Source organism: Lepisosteus platostomus, chromosome 1 (genome assembly GCF_059453375.1).
Source record: "Lepisosteus platostomus isolate fLepPlt1 chromosome 1, fLepPlt1.hap1, whole genome shotgun sequence".
Taxonomy (NCBI): domain Eukaryota; kingdom Metazoa; phylum Chordata; class Actinopteri; order Semionotiformes; family Lepisosteidae; genus Lepisosteus; species Lepisosteus platostomus.
In genome coordinates, this window is record NC_142611.1 from 15,022,054 (window position 1) to 15,043,227 (window position 21,174).

The 21,174-nt window shown below is 35.5% G+C and overlaps 1 protein-coding gene and 1 long non-coding RNA gene across 2 annotated transcripts in view; one reads left to right on the forward strand and one right to left on the reverse strand.

Moving 5' to 3' along the window:
• Window positions 1-3,391: 3,391 nt before the first annotated feature.
• On the reverse strand, window positions 3,392-15,929 carry myoz2a (myozenin 2a). The gene is made up of 6 exons (XM_088625498.1): window positions 15,777-15,929; window positions 13,967-14,082; window positions 11,396-11,565; window positions 7,395-7,542; window positions 5,227-5,410; window positions 3,392-4,691 (listed from the first exon to the last, which is right to left on the reverse strand). The coding sequence occupies exons 2-6, from the start codon at window positions 14,043-14,045 to the stop codon at window positions 4,457-4,459; spliced, it is 816 nt and encodes a 271-aa protein (XP_088481624.1). The 5' UTR covers window positions 14,046-14,082; window positions 15,777-15,929; the 3' UTR covers window positions 3,392-4,456.
• A 42-nt stretch (window positions 15,930-15,971) lies between these two features.
• LOC148677762 (uncharacterized) overlaps window positions 15,972-21,174 on the forward strand; it is a 30,586-nt gene continuing 25,383 nt past the window's right edge. The window contains exon 1 of the long non-coding RNA XR_015935407.1: window positions 15,972-16,078. This is a non-coding gene — a long non-coding RNA (uncharacterized LOC148677762). The remainder of the gene's footprint in view (window positions 16,079-21,174) is intronic.

Below are 21,174 nucleotides of genomic sequence, written 5' to 3' on the forward strand. Positions count from 1 at the left end.
TAACTAAAACAACATATATTTAAAATTTTGGTAACTAGCAACATTTATAACTAAAAAAACTTCTCTTATAAATTGATATTTCTTCTTTATGTACAGTACATCAGGCATTTTTAAAATATTTTAAAACGGGTCTCATTTTTGTTAGCATGTTTTCCCATTTGTTAATTGAGTTTCTGTGTATTGTTTGAAAACTAAAATAAGCTTAATATGGTGTATTTATACGATGGACTAACAGTGCATACCTTTAAATATTACAATACAATTTTCTAGCAAGAGTGTTAGTTGAGGTGTGTAATGCTTATGTTTGATTGTAAACTGAACCAGGAGGCTTTAATAGTAATTGAAATGTATCTGATTGAGTTAATGTGCCTGTTGACAGCAGTGATACTATCTTGAACCCTGATCTCATACATTTCAGAAGCTAAGCAAGGAAGAAAAGGAAAGAGAGCTGTAAGGCGAACTAAGCTGCTGGTGTAAATGGTGTTTGTGGTACACTTCTCTTTGAAGACACACCTGAAGAAGGCTCCACAGCAAAAACGTTGTGTTTTCTTTCTTTTCTTTTTTTCAGCATGGAATAAACCAATTACTTGTTCACTTCTCTTTGGCCAAGAATCAATGCTCCAGCATGGAGTCAGGAAACAAGAAAGGAAAACAGGAAGACACATTAAAACAAGGTCCTGACTACTTTATCATTGAAGATCCACTGGCACTGTTCATAAGGGTGAGAGTGTTATCCCTGATGTCTTAGCTACGTATGTTAAAAAAATGTGCATACTAAAGTGTGCTATCAGTCCCATCAGTAAGTACTGTACTTTACACTTGTAAGTGTCATCTGATAGATCTAACATGATACCATCAGGTCATATGTGGGTTCTATATTTAAAGTATCTGAGATTCCTTACTGCCGTTCAATTTAATTTCTACAGTTTAATATTGGTTTAGAATTGGATTAATAAACAGTTTCCATGTTGATAAGAATTATAATGCAGAAAATGTTTGGTAATGGAAATATTTACAAATGTTGAAAGAGGCTTCAGCGCAACCTGCAGAAATCTGAAAGTACAGAATGCTTGGCTTCTTATGACATGTTTGTGTTTAAGGAAAAAAATAACAGTTGCTGCATTGTTCAAGATTAATGCTACATTGCAGTGAAGCACAAAATATCTGACAAAACATTCCCAAAGGTAACAAAATTATTATTTTGAAGATAAGATTATATTTGAAGAACAGATAAAGTCTGATATCTCCTAAATGGGTTAGAAAAGTGAGTTTGTAGTCATTTAAGCATGATAAATATAAATGTAATACATTTAAATAAACCAACATAAGTTTAGAGAAGGCCTGATGTAAACATGGCTAAACAGATTACAAAGAAAAAAAAAGAAACACGCTGATTCTGATTTTTTTCTTTTAGATTTTTTTAGTTATACTAAGAAATCTTTCCCACCTGCCTTTTTCACCAGTTGCAATGAACTTTAACTTTTTTTAAAACTGGGTTTTTAAACCCAGTTTCATTTTCTCAAGATCCATTTTTGTTCAGTCTAAGAGAGTAGGGTGACACAGTAGCATAGTAATTGATATTGCCCCACCAAGTGTATACAACCCACTTCATTACTTGTCCATGTACAGAGTGGTTTGGTTTTTCCATTCCCTACAACCAAGTCTGGAAGTGAATTTTGGTCAGAAAAATATCTAAAGACTATTGTTATATGGTAGAATACCTAACTGGATTGTTTAACACAGGGTTCTATGATCATTGACTGTTGATCAGGTGGATGTGCTCAGTTGTTTGTTTGCTGCAGTATTAACTCCTCACATGGGCTTTGTAGATTAGCCAGTACAGAAGGGACATTTTCATTCACAGTACAGTATGTTGTGTAGAACATGTCTGTAAAATTCACATCAGAAATAGTCACTGAGTCATTCAAGATAGGTGCATGAGTTTAGCTCATTCCCTGTTGTTTCTATGGATATTTTTTAAAAGAGGCCAAATAGATATAACATTCCAGTTTCCATATACAGTAAAATAACTAATAGAACATATTGTTGTAATTATGATGATATTGCTGGAGGAGGTAATAGCACCTGTTTCTAAAGAACATGTGCTTACAGTTTGTATTTATCAACAATTAAGAAAAAGGTCAGTTCATTGTGAGAAATTTGCAGGATCTTTAGGGCCAATAAATATTCTAAGGTGGCCACATAGTTCTAAAACACCACTGACAAAACCAGTGTAATAGCTGAGAATTAGCCCCAGACCTGAAGCAGGACTGCAATAGAAAATGACACCGGAGTTACTGTCCACTGAACTTTTAAATTGCACTACTCCCAAATTCCACTCCTACAGTATATTTGTTTTCCTCTTCTTGATCTTGTGGTGTTCAGTTCTACTTATTTTGATACCATTTATAAAAACAAATATGTGAGTACATCATGTACAGTATAAGTATTCATCTGAATACTGGCATGTATATTTGCTGAAAAGAAAAAAAGGTTTCCAAATATATTATTCACTTTATATGTTTTAAAGAAAAAAAACTGTCACGATTGTTTTTGCTTGTTTTGAAAATAAACAGGGCGCAAATTAAAAAAAGCAAAAACAACTCATACTGTATATAAACCTCCCTAGAAAATAAGAAGGAGACTTGTCTGAGAAAAGGGACTACCTTCTTTGCAGAACAACACTGAAGTGTGCATCTGTTCCTAAGCTGTCACTGTTTGCTGTATATTTAGTATGTGACCTCTGATGTATCAGTGTCCAATGCAATGTTCCACTCTTTGTGAAGCTGAATGCCTGGTAACTTAAACTGCACATTATATCATATCCCTTTATGGTTGGCTGAGTCATTCAGAAAAGAGCTGTGGAAACTAATATTCACACCAGCCAAATTATCTGTGGTTTTCATCTAGTGACAAAGTTAATTATACTGTAGGAAAGGAAAAAACAACATGGAGGATTTGAATAAGAGCTGTGAGAAACAATGGTACTGCTAATACAGTTGTGACCCCAGTCTCTTGTGTGGTTCATCACTAACCAGAATCCAGCCCACCATCTCTCATAGCATGCAGGCAGACAAAATCAGCCAAGGCAAAGGGCAAGTCATATGAACCAATGGGCTCACAACAACTTTAAGGTTCCAAAGGATTATGACACCATAACAAACTACCAATGCCTGGTACACCAACACTAAAGAACACACATTGTCATAAAGATGATTAATCCGTGCTGTCATGGGTCACTGTAGTCTTTACTTTAAATGCAGAAATAACACTTGACTTAAGATGCACTTGATACAGATTGTTTGACTGTGGTAAACATGAAGTAAAAAAATAAATCTATCATGTTACTTATTAGGTTTCAGAATTAAGCATGCTACAGTATATTCATGGATTTGACTTGAAATCATTTATTGTTGATGATGATGCTATATAACAATTATAACCAAGACCAAAAACTGAAATGAAATAAAAATCCTTTGCACAAAAGGTCCACCACTGTGTTGCTCACATTCTTTCATACTTTCTGAAACAATCATAAACTGGTTTATAAAATCCTTGTACAGTTTACATTATATTCTTGGTTATTTGTATTGGAGGTCTTGGACCTCTGGGGTTGTGAACTGAGGAAGATGCTGCTTGTGTAGGGAGGGGAGATGTACTAACATCAGGGGATGTTTTCAAGGATGAGGGAAGGTGGGTGTGGAAGTAAATAGGACAGTTTTTCTATGCGGCGTTGTTATTGTGTGCTGTTACTTTTTTTCAAAAATAATAAATACAAATTCACACAAAATCCAGCTAATCACCTCCACGAATTTTAAATAAAATGCAATATACAGACCCATAGTGATAACTTGAGAACATAACACAGTAAAGCAAACTAAAAGATTATCTCTCAGCAACAGCATTGAAGACATACAGTACATAAATTAGACTTGCTTTTTGTTGTTTACACAAAAGCACTAAGTATTCTATATGCTTCGATGATCATACAGTACATACAACATATTTACATATTGTTTTGCATTTAATTCAATAGAGGATTCAATTCTGAACTTTAAATTTTATGGCCAATATATATTTAGCATGTAGAAAGGTGATTCAATGCAGATGTTTGGAAAACAGAAGTACAATACCTTTTCTCGTTCATTTCTATGAGATCGTGCTTCAGCATGAAAAATATAGCTGTGGCATATTATCATATATAATTGTGAGTCTGTTTTTCAAAAGATGATAAAGGGTCTACTAATGAATGTCTACTAATGAATAAAGCAAATTCTGAATGTGCAAATTTGCCACTTTCAGCTTTGCAAAATAAGATAATCTCTATACCTTATCACTTAAGATAAACTCATTACTTTATATCCACTAGTAAAGCTCTTTCCATCTTTGGCAAATCAGGTCCATTGTACACAGATACTCTTGCTTGTTAATCAAATACATTCATCAAGTTCACAGATCATAGGTCATCAGATTCAGGGACGAGGGGTTCCAAAGGCACCACAGGGATGACAGCCGGGCTGCCATCTGAGACCCACCCCTGGGCTGTCCTGTTGAAAGTTGGACGCTTGGTAACCGGGTCTTGGAGTTCAGAGAATTTGGGAATTGCAATAATGGGGTTGAAATCCTTTTCTGGTGCTTTGAAGGTTATAAGTCTGGAGGCTCTGTCAAAACCACCAAATGGAGTAGCAACCCTGAAGATAAAATAAATAAGATCCATCACTAACCAAGAACAGCATGGGTGCTCATAACTGAAACATTCAGAGCTTTGTGAAATTAAAGCTGTTAGCATTGATATAAAGATGAGATTTGGTTTCTGGAAGTTTGGCCTTATATCAGACGCAGGGCAGGATGCAGGCACTCTTGCAGAAGGTTGATATTTAAACCATAAGCACATTATTTCAAGGATGCTCATTTCCACAGGCCAGGGCGGTGTTCAATTAAAATATCCAACATATTGTACTTTGTATCATGATGCATAATATAATACATTAGATATTTTCAGTGAATCAATTTTCCCTAGCAATTTATTTTTCCAACAGGGGCATGTTTTTGAAACATATTTCTAAAAGATATTAAAACTCAGTAAAAGTTAAAAAAAAACTAAAATAAAATAGTATAAATAGCAAACAAATTTAACCTAATTTGTTAAATTATATTAACTATGATGTTAGAGAACAGCATCTCAGAAGCATCTCCTCTATTGCCATACCAAAGTAATTTGTTTACCTGTTAAAGCTCTTGAAGTCTGGGCCCTCTGGTCTGGGTTCAGGGATAGGCATTTTCTGGTGAAGAGTGTCAGCCAGAATAGGGTCATTGATGATGGCTTGTTCCCAGGGGGAGTGGTAGGATTTGGGGACAGCTGTGGTGTTAAACTTTTCTGGAGGAATGTCCTTCAAGGGCCCTCCATAGCCTACATGAGGAAAAGGGTAACAGGCAGTTTCAGGGTAAGTGTGATACTAGGCACCATTACAATAGCTTATGATTCCTACAACTTGAAATACAGAAAGCATCTAATCAATACCATATGTACTGATGAAAGTACTTTCAGGGTTCATATATAATACCCTTTCAAAACGTGAGAGACACCCAGATATCCCAGAACACATACTGTACAGCACATCTGTCTGTTGTTTTAAATGCAAATGAAGTAATATCTGTTATAGAGCGGAACTGATAACGAGTCCATAAGTTGTGGATCACATTTCCCAGACCTGTAATTTGACTTGAACTTTCCAAGATAAAAGACATAGAAACTGAAAGTATTTTTGTTTCCCTTTAAATGAACCACTCAGTGTGGTGGACAGAGCAAGAAAAGGAAAAATCTCATGCAGGAGTTTCATAAGCTACATATTGAACAATCTATATTGCTTGGATGAGTTAAAGATGAAGAAAAGCAAAATCTCTTGGTGAGACTTACAGTACTCCAAAGAGAAGACCTGAAGGAAAAACCATGTATTATTACATATTAGTTTACATTTTTATAGTTGTTTTCTTTTCTGGAGTGGTTTACACACAAGAATAGATGCTACCTCCCTTAAAGATTGCTAAATAAAATCTGTAAAGAATGAATGAAATACCATATCAGTGTCAAATCGGCTTAAGATCTCAATGTTTGTTTACTAGATTTTTACATCCTATAATCAAAAAGTGCAACTTAAAGTCTATCCCTCATAGTCACTTTACACAATCATTTTCCTGCGTGTCTTCTGTTAAGTAGTAAAGGAAACAGGAAGGCACTACTGACTGCTTCCCTCTTGGGCAAGATTTATTTTTTCTTGAAATGAGCATGACTCTGGAAATGTTTTTTTTTTTCCTCAAACATGATTTTCATTTCATTAGACATCTCACTGGATTTATATTTCTAACCTGACGTTATTTGGATGTGCAAGATGTTTGCCATTTAAAAACTTGTGGAAGCATGAAATAAATGTGTTTATATTTCATTTCAAATGATGAAATATAAAGTTCAGTAAATGATAAATGTACACTTAAGTACAAATTGTTAGAGCAAAGGAAAAGTGTTATTTTTCTACAATTTAACACATAAAATTACAATTAAATAAAATGTATAATTTTGTTTCCATATAATATAGAAATATAGAAGTGGAGCACTTGTTTTGATGTTAATATAAATTTGTTTTAGTGTTCCTTGGCTTCCCTTGTGTTAGCCTGTAGTAATATTTTTTTCTGTCATAATAATGATACAGGAAAACAGTTCTGTGTGTATTTATCTTCCAGTGGGGGTGATTAGTGCTAGAAAACCTGTCCATGCTGCCACAGAATACCATGGAGCTCCACAACTGTCTTCGTTGTCTCTTAAGAGACCACTGTGCTGAAACTTGCCTAAGATAACATAACAGATAAAAATAATTTTCTTGGAGGCAAGGGATACACAGGAAACATTTGTCATGCCTTATGTCCAAATATCAGAGCGTTGATATCCAAATACTTTATCCAAAAATTCCCATCACAGCCTCAAGAGATTACACACCCTCTACTTCTGTCGTCACAAAACTCTTATTTGTATAATCCTACTGACTGAATTCCGCTCTCTAAACATCATAATTTCTTTCCTAAATAACACTGCTCTTGGCAGTGCTAGCATTTATGTGCACTACAGTAAACAGTTAAAATAGTTACAACGAAGCAAAGCAGGAAAACAGTGTTTTACAGTGTTTGCATTGGTTTTATACACAGTTAGCTTCTTGGGACATACTGTACAGTTCACTACTGTCCATTACTATGGTAGGTGTTCTGAATCATCTCCCCTAATAGGAGGGCTATATAATTAATACATTGTTTTCTCATCATCAAGTTATGCTATCAAGATGTAAATCAGACTATTGTTTGCCATCTGTTACTTTAAGTAGGTTATTAAGGTTATATTTACCTACCTGGGGCTATTGTGTCTGGGTTTGGAGGAGTCCTGGGGTCAGGCGTATTTGGTGGTGTTTTAGGCGAATGGCCAGCATCCAAGCTGTTCCCTTCTCCTTTGTTAGTTTCTGTTGTTTCATTATTCTGTGCTTGAACAGACACACAGTTCTGGCAGGAAAGACAGAACAACTATTTTTTAGTTTACTTTATCTGAGCAATGTGTATATTGTGGAGCTATTCAAGCTGGTCCTCTTTTATACAGTCTGTCCAGGGATCAAATTCTCTACTTGTTCTATCAGGTTCCTAAGATCCTTTCTAGAAAGCCTGCCAATTTTAGATTAGTTAAAAGAACTGTAATTAATTGTAAGCACAGTGCAGCTATGTACTGAATAGGTCTGACTGGACTGGTCTGGACAGAATAGTTTACCTGGGATGGAAAACTAAAATAATTCCACAATCTCTGAATACTCTCAGAGGTTTCTAATGCCCCCTTCTCAAAGTCTGGAATTGTAGTTTGAATGTTTTCTGCCCATATATCCTCTGATCTCTCAATGTTTTATTGCACCTCACCTGTAACTTATCTATAGAGCAGTTTAGGGTCCTGTGGTGGAAGAATTGATATTGGAAAATGGGTAGCTGCAGGCACAAGCAGGTGGGTGTACCTTTATGAAAAGGTAAACAGAAAAGATGACACCAAGTTCACAGAATTAGTTTCAACATCAAAAAGTAACTCATAAAACAATTAAATGAATTTCATATTGACGCCAATGTAACATACAGATGTTAAAAAACTGTACTGTATGTCTCAAACTGGCCAAAAGCCGATATACCACTATATTCAGTAAGTGTTCTATGACTCTTGGCACTGACAAAGAAATCAAGGAGCAATTTACTTCAACCTTGACTATGTCAAATACTTGGAACATGTACCATCACCAACACCCTGTTATATCAGAAAAGTAAGTACAAGGCACTGTGGCAGATTTCCCAATCTATGTACTGGCAATTGAACAATTACTGTACAGTATGTCATAGTTCATATCCACTGATCTACAGTAAATTGATTTGTTTCTCACCAACTCATCTGTATAGTCCCATCCATCAAACTGGTTCCCATGTCACAATTGAAACAAGAACAATGTTGATGCAACATCATTGAAATACTCAAAAAGCCAAGAAATCTTGTACCAGTGACTTTGTATGAGACTTTCAAGTTTCAAGCAGCAACTCATCAGCAGATTTGTGTGTTCACTAGTTCACTATCATCAACAGAAGCAAATTAACTCTCTGAGTTTCTACCAGGCCTTTTCTATTTGACAATTACAGAAGCTCCGAAGAAAAGAAACTGAATCATCATCACTGAGTAGAGGTGGGGTTTCAAAGGATAATCCCCAACATGAAGATCAAATAGTGGGAAATCAGGGAGAAAGAGATACAGCACCTCCCCACCTCCTCACCTCCCCACAATAGGTATGACTCTACCAACAAAATCAGAAATCTGATCAGAATCTTCTGAGAAATCTCAGGAACCAGCCCCCAGATTTGATCCAACTGATAAATTTTCAGTCATTTGAAAGAACATACTGTATCAAAGACCTGCTGTTGAGGGATTAATTTGAGAGCACTTCCATGATTAATTTACTGTATTCATTCATGATTTTAGGAATGAGCTTGGTATTCATAAAATCTTAACAAAAAGTGGGAAGGACATTATGCACATCAAAATAAATCAGAAGCAGGTGATGAAATCACTTTAGTTTTCAAACAAGAAAGGATAGCTCACATTTTACAAATCCCTCTTCAGGGATTAGACATTCCATATAACCTTAGGAACAGCATAGTAGCATTTCCTTCTGTGGAAATTACAGAGAGATTGTTTCACTATTCTTTGCAAGAAAGATTATTTTGAGGAATTTACTGAATTAAGTTTTTCCATTTGTTGAAAAGCTTCTTCCACAAGCTCATTATGTTTTAAACAGTGGTGTTCTGGTCCTGGGGGACCTTCATGCCTTCTGAATTTTGTCCTTGCTAAGTTCTTCAGTCACAGTTTAATTGATTTCAATTTTCTAATGGAGGCCTATTTTTAAATGTTAAATGTTCTGTGTGCAGTATTAGCTAAAACCATACCCGTGATATAAGGTATGACTGAATGTGGATATAAGCAACCAGACAAAATTAAGTAAATAATCAGCATGAAAGATTAATAGTTTGGTTGGATAAAAAACCAGCAGACAGAATTTCCCCAGCTCCAGGTCTAGGAACTACTAGTTTATTAGGCAGGCATGAGGAGGCACAATTGACATGAGAAGCACTTTGGAGGATCGTTCTCAATGACAGATGCCTTTGAAGTAAAGCACCTTACCAACTACTGTCTTACCAAAGTAAAGACAATAGCTAAACAAGGTCATTTACATATTACTGTTTTCAATATTCCTTACCACAACACTATACAGTATCTAACCACCAACAAACTACTATTTAGAGTGAAAGTGAATTGTTAAATGGAAGGTAAACTAACTTAGCCCACTGCCAGAACAAAGACAACCACAGCTTCAGTGGTTGAGCCCTAATACACTGATGATGCTGCAGTGTGCTCACTCTTGAACAGATCTGCAATCGAACATTTACATTTTTACTGAGCCATCATGGAAAAACATCAAATGACATTTAATACTTATACGAATAAATTCCTCCATCAACAATGCTCAATCCCCAGCCTTATAGCATTTACGATTCATAGGTATACTCTGGAAAACGATGAAGATACAATATGTCCTAAAGCATGCAAGTGTAACCTTTAGTCACAAGAGGAAATGGGTTTTCGAAGGTTGTGACATGTGATTCATTGTCCTTGAGGACATTCCAAAGACAGAAAACTCATTGGAGACTAGCTCTTGACTGCCTCAATCAGAAGAAAGATCTGTGGCAAAGATCACATCCCATGAAAACCATACAGCAACATGAGAAGGAAAAGTAGGAATGACAGGGTCAGGGTGTCATGAACCAGATGGTCAAAATAGGACCATTTTACTTTGTACTCAGAGACATGTTCAAACAGCAACATACAGTACTATACCAAATTTACCTCATCTGCCATCTCTAGTTACAGAGATTAGGATAATCATGAAAGACAATTATTCTCTACTGATAATTTATGGTTATTAGTGGTCATAATATTAGCAATCTGCATCATTACAGTGTATTATTCACCTAGAAAGTTAACCCTACCTTTAATACTTATTACAAGGAGATAGAGTGTACCTCTTACCTGCCTGTAATGATATGAATAATCCAACACTGTGAATAGATGGCTGATACAGAGCCTACCCTCAGTCAAGGTGGTCCTAAAGTTCTACCCACATAAAAACACATATTGATCACTGAAGCGAAGGAGGCTATAGCGTAAACCTTTTTTACATCAAAAGATCTTAAAATTTACAGTAACTCCATCTGACATCAAATATGCCCTTTACAGTAAATACGAAACAATAAGCCCTAACAAATTGCCTAATTATCACCCGTTGTGTCTATTTATAAAGAGTAAAAGTTTTATGGTGGCCTCTAAAGGCATGTTGTCTGTAATTCCATTCACTCCTTGTGCCAGCCTGCTACAATGGCATAACATCTATAAGTGGAGGAGTTAAACAGTAGTTGACTTTGTTGAACAGTTCTCTTACTCAGATACTGCACAGCGTTTTTTCTTAAAAAATGTCAGAAAACTCTTTTTTAAGTTCAACTTTCACTTGAGTTTCACACTTTTACAAAATGCAAGTCACCTTTAGTACAAATCCACTTGTTGAGGTGTCACTAGACAATGGGCCACCTACTATCAATCTTTGTGAAGCTTTAGAGAGGTGGTTTTAAAAGTAACTCACACACAATGTTTTACACTGCATAACTTTCAGAAATGAGGAGGTTCAACAAAGCATCATCCTATCCTGATTGGAAACTAAGGAAGAATAATTCTCTCATAATTACTCTGTAAGTCCCATTTCTTTAGTACCCAGTTGGACATACTCACATTCATCTGCATGTTGGTTTCATTCTGGAAACTTTCGAAAGTGTATTTCTCTGACCTCCTCTGGCGCATTTTGAAGAGGCGAGAGCCCCTGTTGGACTGCAGTGATAATTCCTCTAGCATGATGTCTTTGGGGACACTGATCTTCTTTCCCAAGTCCATAGAATCAGAATCTATAAAGGAAGACATAAGCACGTATGCACTTGTTTATTAGCCTGAAGGATCAATATTTTAATTAATGTAACAGACAGTATTTTCTTTGCTACTGTATGTATTTGCATTCAACTCAGCTGCAACAGTGATAAACTGTATAACATAGACAGTCCTTCTACTGTATAAGTAATAGTGGTTTTGTTTCTGTTAAAATAAAGATAAATCATTAAATGAACCAATAATAGTTTGGCAAAGCTATTCTTTTCTTGTCTTTTACCCAACTCAACCATTTTTATATTGTGACATAATTACAATGAGGATAAAATAACTTTGATGTAAGTTAGTTTCTAATGGCATCTTTCTGATGCTACTGTACATGGACCTATTCCTGATGCTTGCTGAGGATTTGAGGATTATGATTATTCTGATTGGAATAAAAATGAATAAATTGTAACAGAAGTGAAGGTGGTAGTGGAGAATGGTAGCGAGATCTGCCCCAGAGAGTCTTTAAGACTTGTGGAAATTAAGTTTTTATGAACATTTCAAAATACACTTTAATCACAAATTATTTCATTTTTATGTCTATCTCTCAATTTGAAATAATCTCTTCTTACTGTAGTTAAATGAGCTCACCATTATAAAAGACAGATAAAACCAATGTATGTGCATCCTCCAAAATTTGCACCAACTTTCCACTTTTCAGTAGATCTACAGGGCCAAAAAGATAAAACGCAACTCTGCTAGGTTTGTGTCCCCAGTTGCCACATGTAAGCAGAAAATGAAATTAACTCACTCCACATTCTCTCAACCATACTGCAACTTGGGAAAATCTAGTTACAGCTGATTAATGACAGCACAGAAGAGATTATGTCCAACCTGTTCTCCAAGCAAAGGCTGCAATGGTTAGGTCCTATAAACCCCCTTAACACTGTTAAATTAGTTTATTAAATAAGTATCAATTCTTTATGTGAAATCTCTCATGTTTAGTGTCCTTTAAAAAAAACATCTAACAACCAATCTCATGATTCACTGTTATGCATAACTACATAATAGGGTTTACCCGTAAGCAGTACCTTAAGTTAATTTAATAAGTTTATATCTTATATTGATGAAAAAAGTAATGGAGAGAGCATTACAAAGTAAAGTGTTTAATTAAACCAAATTACATTTAATTTTCATTAAATGTAATTAAATTATAGCAAAATTTGAGGTAACACATTGTTGATTATGTTTAACTTTGTCAATTTATTTTGTTATGCCACAGCTATAACAAACTGCAATGGAAGATTTCTTACATATTTTTCAAAATATTTTTTCTTCCATTGTAAATCGTATTATCGTGATTGTAATTGTAAAATTATTACATTTTTTTTCAGCAAAGTTCATAATACATTTTGTATAATATTTACTGTATGTAATGTATACAATATGTTTAAGCAGTAAAGCCCTGTGCTTAATAATAATTTGGGACAGCAAAGGAATGTGCTTTTTCTGAAGTTTTTGATCAAACATATAGAATTTGGCATTACTCTATTACTTTAAACATGCTTCGTGAGCTCAGCAGTTTTCTGAACATCACAGGGCTAATATTTCACTGGGTCCTCTTTCCGAGTACATTAATCCATAGATATCCTGACCTTTACTACTCCGCATGGAGTTGCTATATTGAATACTCCCTCTGAGAAAAAGAAAAATATAACGTTAACCTGCATGTAGCCTGGATTGTTTCTCACCACTGAAAACATGTTACACAAAGCAGCAGAGCTAAGCCGCCTTATGTTTTTAGTTGCCCCTTTATCAAAACAAAGAATAATGTTTTCCCAGGAATTAACTCATTATGTGGCCATCATGGCAAAATGTTATGCTTAGTATAGAAAATTACTTACAGTATACAGAATGTGTGAACTGTGTTTTTGGGTTCTAATATCTCTCAGTACTGTATATAGTCAAGCTCTGTTTTTCTGAATCTCCAGACATGCTATTTAAGCTTTCCATTTTACAGTTACAAAATTAGCATGAATGTTTGCGTTAATTTATATGTGTACATAAGTACTGTATAATGTGGACACTTCAGTGACTTTTCAGTTGTTTTCTGTCCAATGTTGCTGGATGCTCAAAGGCTCTAGAGCTTATGAAGATGTCAGGTTCCAATCAAACACTGAAAGTCTATCCACGTGGAATGTTCATCAGCTGTCGCAGAGCTTCATGCCTTCCCAACAGCCACACACAGTTGTTCCTCCCAGAAATAGATTTCAAAAGGACAACTACAGAACAATCAGTTACCATAGGTAGCAGAACCATCCCATTGATTTATTTATGGCAAGCCACACAGACAGACACTAGCATTACCACACTATGCAACAGATTAAAAGGAGTCTGTCACAAAGATGGATTGGCCATGGAGATTTAATGCAATCATACCATTGGATCCTTGGATTTCCCTCACAATGGCTGCTGCCTGCATCTTCCTCTCCTTGGTTGTCATCATGGTATGTGACATGACTCTCTCTGGTTTCTGATAAGCTGACCCTCAGACACTAAAATAAGCACAGAAGAAACACATGTTACATTTCTTTCTCCTGCCAATTCACCAAGAGTCATGTCAGTCGTCTTTTTTATGAAAAATGAGCATTGCATGGACAAGCTGAGATAATATCAAGTTCTCACACATGCAAAGTCTCAAATCTGCAGATTAGAATTTAGTTGAAGTTTGGGAGAAAAAAGAGCTAACACTTCCTTTTAGATAACTTTGTTTTATTCAAGGCCTTCACTTTAAGTGACAAGAGTTGGTATCAGGTTACTTATGTGATGCTCCTGTTGTTGCCCTGCCCAGCTGTAAATTTGCAAAGGTGACACTACTCCTGTCACAAAAAAACTTGCATCTTCATTCTCTGAATTCTTACCCATTCTCTGCACAACTGGATGCAGCATGAAGAAGCCTACTAGGGTGATGTTAAAGTCTGCTCAACAAAATATTCCTTAATAGTGAAAGAATGGCCAGATTAAGGCCATGTTCATCATTTAATTAGTGGACATGATGAGAGAAGAATTATTTCTTAATAATCTGTAGAGCAATACTGTGTTGTTTTTCTGTATCTTGATACTTTCGAAGAAAATCATTTCTCTCTTCGGTGTGAAGGTGTGAAAGTCTCAAGGCAGGCCAAGAACAGAGCAGGCGAAAGCTATGAAGATGGGCATTCATCATTAAGGCATTTGACAAGAAACAGGAACCCAAAACAAAGACATTGCTATTATTCCTTTGTCCTGGGAATTACTCTTCTGGGAATGAAGAAAATATTTTCACTTTTCTGTTAAATGGCAGTGACAAGTCAAACTATACAGTATATACAGTACAATGTTCTTAAAAAGAGGTTCCCTCAAATGTTTATTTAATGTTCTATGCTGTACAGTGGAGAATTTAACTGTGATCACCTTAAGTTTAAGTATTCTGAATTTTCCAGCTCCATATGTTTTAGCGATTTAGTATGAGCTTTTGTGCATGGATTACAAGAGAGAAAAGGGTTATTCTCTGTATTTTTCATCAATCGTGACTTCTACTGAAGTAAATCTATATTCTCTTTATGTAAAAATTGATGAAAAATAACTGTAGACTGTGAAAAGGCATTGGTTGACCTTAACCACAGAAAAATCATATACAGTTTTAATTTACATTAGCCTGAATGGAGGAGGGAAAACCTCATCCTTGCAAAGAAAAAACACATTAGAATAACACTAAGTTGTGTTAAAACAAGCTTCTTAATACTGTTGAAATAGCTAATATCTAAAGAAAAGTCTGAAAATTACATATCATGGTCTGGGTTGCTGATGAAATACTTTATTTGAAATTACTGCGCTTTTTACAAGATGTGACATGATGAAAATGTTACAATAGTAAAAAAAAAAAACTGACCCAGAACAGGTGTAGTATACTCTCCATTTGAATGGAGTAGTTAATTAAAAATTCAAATAATAATTCAAAACCAACACAGAATAAAGTTTATTAAAAGTGTGGCACTTGCAGGCTTTTGAAAATTGTATGATTAATTATTTTTTTTAATCTCATTTGCAAAGTATTTCTTCACATGAAGAGTTACTCAAAAACCATAACAATAAATATGAAAAAAACGAACTGTTCAAAAGATGACAAGTCGCAGGTCGGTACAAAATTTCAATATTTTAGATACTGTACACGTAAGAATGTAGGTACAAGTGGAGGGAACAGTTTTCATACCTGTCCAGAGGTCCCGTGTGTACTAGGCTCTGTCTGAAGGTAAGGCTCTCAGGGGTCAACCTGTGTAGTTCGATCTATCCAGGTCTTCACTATGCCAGCTACTGAAGGAAACTGGGGGGTGTCAGTGTGTCCGTTGTCACTGGTATGTAACTTACATCAACCAGCTAAATATAGACCCCAAACACTCCAACCACTCACATTTCTTCAGCATAAGTGGAGGACATGATGGAACAGTGGGCTCCTATACTATCAGGGAATGCAGTTCAACGATGTTCTAGGAATATTTTCTTCCAAAGGCTCAGGTGTGTATGTCTCTATGCTCGTAGGAATGGCTTAACCGTACAATGCTTCTTTTGCTGGGGAGAAGACCATCTTGAAGAGTTATAAACTAGGAAATAGAACTGCACTGTACCTACCTGGTGGACCTTCAGCCTGTACAAGGTCATCTAGCCTTGGCACACATGACACTGAATCGTTTCTTCCGTTACATAAGAGTTCTCACATACTATCGGCTCAATACAATAGGCTTTTTATTCAGGATTGTATTTATTAATCTGCTTATTTTATGAAATATAGGATTTCAGAAGAATACGGCTTTAATTTGTATTTACAGTCCCAACACACTTTTCTTCAGTGCAGAAGTCCTTTAAAATTTTATCGGTGAGTTCCAACAGTGACTTACTTTACAGTATGTCAAATGGTAAACACTTTTATTTAAAATAGTGCTTTTAATTGTTCACTTTGAGTATGAGGAGCACACAGAGCCTATGGCAAGCAGGGCAATTTCAATGCGATGCCAGGTAACACATCACTTAAAGATAAAACTACACAGCTGTGCCTCTCCAAATCTGTCAAAACATAAACCCACTAATACAGTGCAGAACTCCTTTCAATGAAGCCAGTTTTTTTTTTTGACAGAGGAAGAGATAAACTCTACCACGTCCTCACAGATGAACCCTGTCTATGCCATGTCCTGATGTTTCTGTAGCCTTTTACTATTTTCAGACTATGTCCTCCTTGCCCTCTCACATAATCAGATAACCAGCTCATCCATCTTTCTCTTTAGTCTAATCATCTGTTGTTTATTGCCCTGGTTTGACACTTCCTCAATTTGTATTGGACCATGCAGTGCCTCTGTTTAAAAAAAAACAATATGAATGCCCATGCTTTTTATCATGTGAAAGCTTGAAAATACAATAAGGTTCCTAACCCCTACAGATACGTTTAGCCGTTTTGTTTAATCAGCTAAAGGCAGATTTGTAAAATTGAATTTTGCAGGAAATTTCTTTATTGCTTACTCCAATGAAACAGATGAAAATGTGTGTGTTCTTGTATGCCACCGTGCTTTAACCTAAAAATATATGCAGTATATATATTATTTAATAAGTAACAAAAAGTCCCTTCACATACGATACATTCCCCTTATCATACATACATGCGAACACAAAACAGTTTTTCTGATTAAATGTATTTGCACTTGTGAATTCATTTCACATTTTAGTGTAATGAGTTCTGACACTAGATGCAGAAGAACAGAAGCCTAAAGGCAAAACACAATAATATAGGTGCATAATATAAGACATATTGGTTGTCTGGTTCTCAGGTGAAGTCTCATGCTTTCAACATCAGTAATAATAAAACAAAATGGCTAAATAAGAGATGAAACCAAAGAAATAACCTTAATTATATCAATATACAGGCATTGAAGACAGTTTCTACAAATCTACAGTATATAGGAGATACATGAGTGTATAGTACATATGCAAAAACATTTTGTAGACATTTAAAGGTTTTGTTCTAATTTATTTTGGAATGCTGCACTACACTGGCTTCATAGAAAGAGATCATAATGTTACGAACAAAAATCTTAGACTCCACGATCTTATATGAGCAAGCACATTTTGGCTCGTCGTCTGTTAAACAAAAATGAGTAAAAATACATTTTTAGTAAAAATATATAAAGCCATAAGATTTTTATTTAATTAAATGGGTCAATGTTTTTCTTGTTGTGTGTGCTTTGTTAAAAGCTTGGTGGAATAATGTTGCTCAGCTTCTGTAATGGCATTACAGCAAGTGCAAGAATCAAAAACCATAATTTCCACAGTTTAAGGTATTATCAATGAAGAAGGATGTAATTTCTGCATCATTTTCTCAGTGTATGGTGCAGAAATGCTTTATTAAGGAATACACCAAATAGAACGTTTTACTGTATGAGGCTGCATTTTTCTTCTTGTAAATCTCAACATCACTGAAGCCTTAAACAGCAAAATAATCTTTGCTATTACTAGTCACAACATTATTCCGTTTGTTTCTCAGTGATTACCCAACAATCTCCTTGGTAACAGGTCTATGAATATCACTATAGTGGACATACTGTACTCAACCCTGACAGAATGCCTGAACAGCAAAATGATGTGTTAGTATTTCTACTATGTACCTGGGGACATTTGAGTGTGTTTCCTATACTGAAGTCTTGCACTCTTACCTCAGATCCTAAAGTGAGACTTACAGTAAATGAACTGTTCGCAGCTGTGGTTGCTGTGCTGTCAAAGTTCTCATTTGTTATCATCATCATGTACGAGAGCCTGCTTATCAGATTGTGATTTAATATGATAATAAACTATCTATGTTTTACAAATTTCACTTTTATGATTAAGTTACCATATTTGAAGAAATTAATAGTTAAATCATTGTCTTTTACCGATTGGTCAGGTGACTGAGGGTAGCTGAATGTCTTACAGACAAAAGCGGCTATTTTTTCTGAACCTGCTGTCCTTTCACAATACTTTGGAAGGAACTCTGCTGTTGGATGAAAGTATGCACTTTAATTTTCCTATTGTACGGTATGTCTGATGTTTACTTTTGTCAAGTAAATATACTGAATAAAAAAAGACATGACTGGTAGTCCTAACTACTGTATGTGTTTTCATGAATGTTACTGCTTTTTAATTACAAAGGGCAGTAAAAACACACCTGTTTGAAAAACAGCCTAGTTACAGGTGTTTAGTTTCCTATATGGAAACATGTAGGCAAAAGCATTTTTGGCACAGCAATATTTGCTTTCTAATCTATGACAAAGGAATAATTTAGTTTCACTAGCTTGTTGTTTTCACTTCTTTCTTCTTTCTTAGCGATTCAGTGGTATTTTCGAACAAGAGGTCTGTCTTTGTCCTGAGTTTGGATTTAAAAAGGAGTTCAGAATTCAGGCAGAATACTTAATTAGTTCTAAACTGTTCTTCCAACTTTAAGAAAAGTTGCAAAAGTTAATGTTCATTTTCTAATCAGGGTAAGAATGTACAGTACACCAGGCCATCACAGGACAGACACACACCAGGGCCGATTTTCCCAGAAGTCAATTAACCTACAGTACTAGTGTGTTGTTGGACTGTAGTTGGAAACCAGAGCACTCCAGGTCTGAAACTGAACCCAGGGCATCAGCCCTGTGAGGCAGAAATGCTGACCAGTATACCACTGTGCCACCCAAAGACATAGATTAAATGTAAATGTACATTCCCTATTTTGTAATGCTGTCTCATGCTCTGTGCTTGTGCTTGGATTGCTCTGTGGATGTGAGGTTAGTCACTACTGACATCTAGTCTCTAGAAGATTATACTGGCTGATATAAGAAATGCAAGTAGGTAATCAGCAATGATGATTTTGACTTTGATTTTAGATTTAGAAGTAGAACTGAACGTGAGACTGAACTTTACCAAAGATATCTTATAATTTATAAGTACAATAAATCAATGTTAAAATCTGGGAATTCACTTAGTGGGTGCACTGTATACTTTCACTTTTCCATTGGGGGTTTCAATGTGTCAAATCACTCAGCACTGTTAGTAGAATAGGGGTATCAGTACACAGTGATAGGAATGCACACCGAAAATAGACTGCAGACAAATGGGTTTTTAAATCAGGACCATAACGTAAGGATGACTTAATGCTAGGTAACTTTAGAGGCAACTTTGCAACACCATGAATAGCCGAGTGTCATTTCTATAAAACTAGTGGCAAATATTCACAGACACACATACAGTATATAATTTCCCATAGTTTTAATTCAAATCTATATAGTTAAAGTACACTATATTGTACTTGTAGCCATATCCAACAGCTTATCTTGTTAAAGACCAGAACCGCACTTTGAAATATGGCTATAAAACTGTTTAGTTTTCCTCATATTGGTGACTTCTGTAACCTTTTAGGTTTTTAAAATGCATCAATCTTTAGTTTACGCACTGTAGCAATCTGTACAATAAAACTAATTTAAATTATTGGAAATACATGAATACATACTGTATTTTATTAAAATTCTTTAAAATTAAAAATTGAACTTTAATATTAAAACAAAGGTCAAGAGCATTAATTAAAAGTGCAGATCAACTTACAAGGCCTGCTTTGGGCAGGGAGAACATTTCACAACCTTGGAGCAAAGGAACAGAAAATCTCCCAGGATTCAGTGCCTAGTTTAGAGAATCAATGGATGTCCAGAATACAAATAGTATGCAATTGTCTAAGGAGATAAAAGTTCACAGATATAGTCAGGACCTAAACCATTCAAGACTTAAAAGTTGAGTGCAACTTTTTTTAATTGTATTCTAAAACCCACACAAAACAGAAGACATCTGATCATATATCTTAGTTTTAGTGAAATTTCCAGTAGCTGAGCTCCAAACATTTTGCAGCTAGTTTGAATACACAATAAGCACTGTATTACAATAATGAAGTCTAGCAAAATCATGCAGTAGGTTATCTATAACAGGTTAGTAGAGACATGAACAGATATGGGAAATGTCACTAAGATTAAAATAGACACCCTCACAGCATTATGAACATGAAGTTCACATGCAGAAGAACAGAAAGGTATCAGGTATCAAAAACGACACCAAGATCTCTGACCTGGTCAATTGCACTAATTCCAACACTGTCAGCGATCAAACTTAAGATGACACAGATGTGCAGTTGATAAGGAGAGCCAAAAGGCATTATTTTGGTTTTGTCAGAGTTCAGATATGAAACATTTTGTTGCAGTCTTATTTGACATCATATAAGAAACTATAATGTATAACAGAGGAGACTGTTTTTCGTTCATTTCAACTTTGTGAGATCAGAAATTTGGAGAAATTTGGAAATTTGGAAAAACCAGAAATCACCAGTGTACTTCTCCCTACTCTTATTGAGAAATACCCGGGGATCTTTAATGACCACTGAGAATCAGGACCTCAGTTTAATGTCTCATCCAAAAGATGGCGCCCAATACAGTATAGTGTCCCCGCCACCCTACCAGGGCATTAGGACCCACACAGACCACAGAGTGGGAGCCCCCCCACTGGTCCCACTAACACCACTTCCAGCAAGGACCATAGCTTCCCAAGAGGTCTCCTCCATCCAGGTACTG

Coding starts and splice junctions, on each gene's coding strand:
- myoz2a (XM_088625498.1), bottom strand. CDS start 14,045: ATGTCACATACCATGATGACAACCAAGGAGAGGAAGATGCAGGCAGCA. Junction 7,543..11,395: donor AAACCAACATGCAGATGAAT/GTGAGTATGTCC, acceptor CTTTCCTGCCAG/AACTGTGTGTCTGTTCAAGC. Junction 4,692..5,226: donor GACTTCAAGAGCTTTAACAG/GTAAACAAATTA, acceptor TTTTATCTTCAG/GGTTGCTACTCCATTTGGTG.